Here is a 4,668-nt window from a genome sequence, read left to right on the forward strand (position 1 = left end):
CCACTAGCACCATATCAGCCATAATCTCACCAACCACGCCAGTGACATAAGTGCGGAAGCTGTCACCTAGGCGGGTCATTCATGTCCGCCATAGCACTAGTTGAACTCAATATCTCAACACTCCCCTCGAGCTCAACTCCACATACTACACTCAATATCTCAACACTCCCCTCGAGCTCAACTCCACATACTACACTCTAAGTAAGGTCCTAAACTTGTGGAGCTTCTTTATGCCCAATGTTTTTGTGAAGATGCCAGCCACTTGATCCTCTATGCTGACATATACCAGATCTAGAATATCACCTGCTAGAATCTTCTCCCTCACAAAGTGATAATGCACCTCAATGTGCTTTATTCTAGCATGGTATACTGGGTTATTGGCCAATTGTATGCTACTCATGTTGTCACAAGTAACCACAAACAGAATACCAAGCTCCTTATCAACACTTTTCTCAGAGCCACTAGAGTCACCATCCACATATGAATGACCTACTAACAGATCGGGCACAAAAGGTTGATCTGCCTTTTCCTTCCCTTTGCATGATACATGTGTACCTACATCTATCCTCAACCTGCTTGACCATGGACTAAAACTGGATCCAATACTAGAGGACTCTCTAGGTCCACTAAGCACCTGTGATTGTTGCTCTACATGAGGTGCAAGATCAACACTTCTGACACCTGCATCTTCTATTGCCTTCATCACTGCTAGTTTTCTTTCAACCCTAAGCTATTGAATAGAAACCCTGATGCAAATCACCAACAAAAACAGAGAGACACAGAAAGACAGAGAGAGAGAGAGAGAGAAAGCTGTATTTTCACTATATTCATATGTTGCAAAAAGATGTATATGTTATATACAAATGTATGGCCTTTGGCCTTCCCAAAAGGGAAACCTAATGCCTATCTATGACCTGCCCCGAATAAGAGTAGAACAACTATACAAAGAACACAAGCCTCGTCTTTTCTAGGCTTTTTGAAGCTTTATTCAACTAGAAGACTAATTCCATGGACATGAAATATTGTATATGCTGCTGACTGGAAGCATGTCACAATCCCTTGCCTGGCCAAGAGGGTCCTAGTCCACAGATATGCCTTCACATGCCTGTTACAACTACTAATGCTCAAATCCTAATGTTTATCTGCTGCCTAGTCAGGGATTAGCACTTGGAAATCATCTGTGTCCATGTGTGCACATGACAACAATACAAGCAAGTACATTTACGGGTGGGGACCCGTTAGAGGATTATTGGGACCCAATCCTCTCTCTCTCTCTCTCTCTCTCTCTCTCATTATTTCAGATTTGTGAATGATCTATGCATGTCAAGTACAAAGGTTTTACATGCTTCCCCATGTAACACAGTGGGCATAGTTGGATGTCTTCAGGCTCTGCTTCCACCTCTAGATCTTGCACTGCTGATCTCACTGCAACTGTTGCCATGGAAAACTCCAGCCTCACTTTATCCTCCATTGTACCGAACTCGAAGAATGAGAACTTGCCACCAACTGTGGGTTTTGTTGCTCCTTGAAGACGAGAACTTGCACTATGGCCTTCCAAAGCTGATACCGCCCACCTAATTGACTTTGACCTCACATCCAGACTCTCCCATTGTTAGTATTCATGGTCCAAATGTATCCTCGTCGGAACAATCTCACTCCCATGTGTCACTAGAATCCATGTGGCCTTGGTCTTCCACCTGTTCAAACTCATAGAATGAAACTCAATCTTGAGCAACCACAAGTCGTGGAAGCTCTTCAACTTTAACAGAAATCCATCCTACTCAGTCGTTACCACCGCTGAGCTCACCACTATGATACTTTCATCAACTTTGTCCGCCATTGCCAAAGCTGCATCTTGGACAACTTGCCAACTCGATCTTCCATTACTTCCAAAGTGAATCATACAAGTTGAATCCGATAATCGTTGAGATCTGGAAATCCAATGATTGTTGAGACCTGAACTTGATCTGGACACTGGAATCCTGTGTTAACATCTACTACACGCTACTGACCAAATCTTCTGCTCCATGTGTTGTAAAACACTATCTGAGGGTCCGTAATACTGATCCAAAGTTGCGGAGTACTCATCCAATTGTTGAATGCTGAATTACAAGCCAAATAATGCTATTTATAGGCTCTCAATTTATCCAATCAGCCAGCACTTTTGCAAGCCCAAAAACAATAACCTAAAATTCCTTAAACGTGCTCACATTGGATTAAAAACATGTCCGATGTTTGGGCACGTGTGTTGCATGATTAGCAGCGTCAAAACTTGCCCATAACACAATAGCATGTCTATGTGGTACCAAATTAGGGTGTGTACGTGACACTACATGAGAGAAAGAGAGTTGTGTGCGTGTGCGTGTGTGTTCAGCCAGACAAATCCAAAGATAAAAGAAGTGTCCCATGATTTTTGAAGCCAGTTAACTCCTGATTGTGCTGCAAAAATTGCATCATAGTCTCCTGATACTACTCATGACTACATCTTGAGCCTCGTCTCGTGTTTCCAACAGAAATTTAAACAAAAACAAGACTTTGTTGGGCTGCATAAGCTCTTACAAACTACATCATAGTCACCTAATACTACTCATGACTACATCTTGAGCCTCGTCTCGTGTTTCCAACAGAAATTTAAACAAAAACAAGGCTTTGTGGATAATATTTTCATTTATTTATCTTGAATAGGTAATCCAACCTACATATATGCATGTCACATTCGAGGACATGGTGGACATAGGGTTCTGGTGTTCACACTTAGCATTCAAAAGAACCCTCAAAAATCTTTAATCATGGCAAAACTTCTACCATCATGAGTTTGGTGACCAAGTCTTTTGACCTCAGTAACAGGTTCTGAGGACAGAACCTACATCAGGTAGGGAGGGATGTTAATCCCATTTTGGATTAACAGGTATGCTCCTCCAATTGAGGACATTAATAAGTGCTATGAAAAGGCACTATAAAAGCTGTACATTATGAGATATTGGCCACCCAAGTCCTTAGTTAAGTAAGTTTTGGGCGCCCAAGTGTGAATAAGGACCAAATCTATATAAGGCGTTTTCTCATAATGAAAAGACACAATCCCCCTTTATGCTATTGAGAGCTCTTCCTTGTGTCTTGAGAGAGATTGAGAGAGAGTATTCTAGCATTTGTGCCTCTTTCATGCTTGTATGACAGTCACACAGAGTAGGGTTTGTCCATGAACAATCACATGGCCACAATAGGGTTTTTCAGCTAGTTTGTAAGAGCTTATGTAGCCCAAGAAGGCTTGGACAAACCCTACTCTGTGTGACTGCTTTGTTGGATTACCTATTCAAGACAAATAAATGGAAATATTATCCACAAAAGCACAAATTCCAAAAAAAATTTGATTGAATCCAAACTTCTCCAACATCCATGCCGATGATGTGTGCTTTCATCATATCGTCGTACATAAGCTTGTGCCACAATGATGCTGCAAGATGGTAAAAAATGATGTGCCAACTGTAATTCGACTTAGTCTCTGATCCTGGGGTTGTGCTACTCGGTACAGAATGATGTGGAAAACCATAGCGTATGTGATCCCAGTGCATTACAACCACGGTTTAACATAATGTATGCAAATCCCTAATATTCAACCATAGCTTCACATAGCTTATGCGATCCCAGTCCATTCCAGGGTGGTAAAGAATAGAGACAGTGAGCCACGCCTTCAACCTGATGCATGATTTCGAATAAATCCGTCTCAATCGTCTCGTTCTGCCACAAAAAATCCATTTGCAGCGTTTTCCTGAGCTTCAATTTTTCATTTAGTTTTGCGAGTTTGCTCCTGGTAGTAGACTCTGCGGGACCCAAAAAAACAGATCCACGAGACATAGTTTCAAGTTAGGGTTATAGAGCCATGCCTTTACAGCACACTTTACTCTTTAAATCTTTAGATAAACTGTGAAAATGGCCGGAATATATTAAGGTTTCGAGGATCTCGCAAAAGCGTGCCTAAAGTGCAGCTTCCCTTTGTGCCTTAATTTTCAAGATTTCACCAGATCGGAGACGAGAGGAGGCGGAGGAGGAGAAGGAGGGCGTGCATACCGAACTGCAGGATGAACTCGAAGAGACGCTTGACGTGCAGGAACAGGGCGTTAGAGAATTGCTTGTTGTCCCAATCGGCCTGGACTGCGAGCTTCATACGGATGCTTTCGCTGTTGCCCGCTGCTTTTGACATAGCGTGCTGATCTGCTCAGGGGAGAAAGACAGAGGGGGATTGTCAGATGCAGATGCAGGAGAATAGAAGAGCGCGGTCACAATGGTTGCTGTTTCTGTGAATGCAAGAAATTCTCATCTTTCATCCATAAGACTGATCCCACGAGATCTGATACCCTAACAATAAGCAATCCTCCATCACGGCCTCAGTAGTGCAGTCCTGAGGGGACTGTTTTTCTAACATACTCCCATGCTTTGACCAAACCTTGACAATAAGTCTAGTGCCAACCGGGTTCTCAATAAAAACAACAAATGTGTGATCCATATGTTTTTCCTTGCGGTACCATCTGTGAGTTTTAGGACCAAATCTTGGTCCTAAAAACAGTTGTCTTTAACAGCCTAGCTACAAGGGTGGTATAATACAAACATATATAGTTGTGTGTGGGAATACCTATAGACACCTATGTAGGATGTGCTCCTTAGCCTCTATTG

General features: G+C 42.4%; 1 protein-coding gene across 2 annotated transcripts; it reads right to left on the minus strand.

Annotated features, from left to right (window-relative positions):
• Positions 1 to 2,017: 2,017 nt before the first annotated feature.
• Positions 2,018 to 4,231, minus strand: LOC147637436 (protein BRICK 1-like). 2 transcript variants are annotated; one of them, XM_086798879.1, is made up of 3 exons: positions 4,066 to 4,231; positions 3,694 to 3,818; positions 2,018 to 2,102 (listed from the first exon to the last, which is right to left on the minus strand). In XM_086798879.1, exons 1-3 carry the CDS (start codon positions 4,196 to 4,198, stop codon positions 2,085 to 2,087), a joined length of 276 nt encoding a protein of 91 aa, XP_086655005.1. In that variant the 5' UTR covers positions 4,199 to 4,231; the 3' UTR covers positions 2,018 to 2,084. The 2 variants fall into 2 exon arrangements, with proteins under 2 accessions (XP_086655005.1, XP_086655004.1); XM_086798878.1 differs by lacking the exon at positions 2,018 to 2,102 and having other exon boundaries at positions 3,204 to 3,818.
• Positions 4,232 to 4,668: the final 437 nt, after the last annotated feature.

This window comes from Cibotium barometz, chromosome 6 (assembly GCF_041138505.1).
Source record: "Cibotium barometz isolate CiBa-2024 chromosome 6, ASM4113850v1, whole genome shotgun sequence".
Lineage (NCBI taxonomy): Eukaryota > Viridiplantae > Streptophyta > Polypodiopsida > Cyatheales > Cibotiaceae > Cibotium > Cibotium barometz.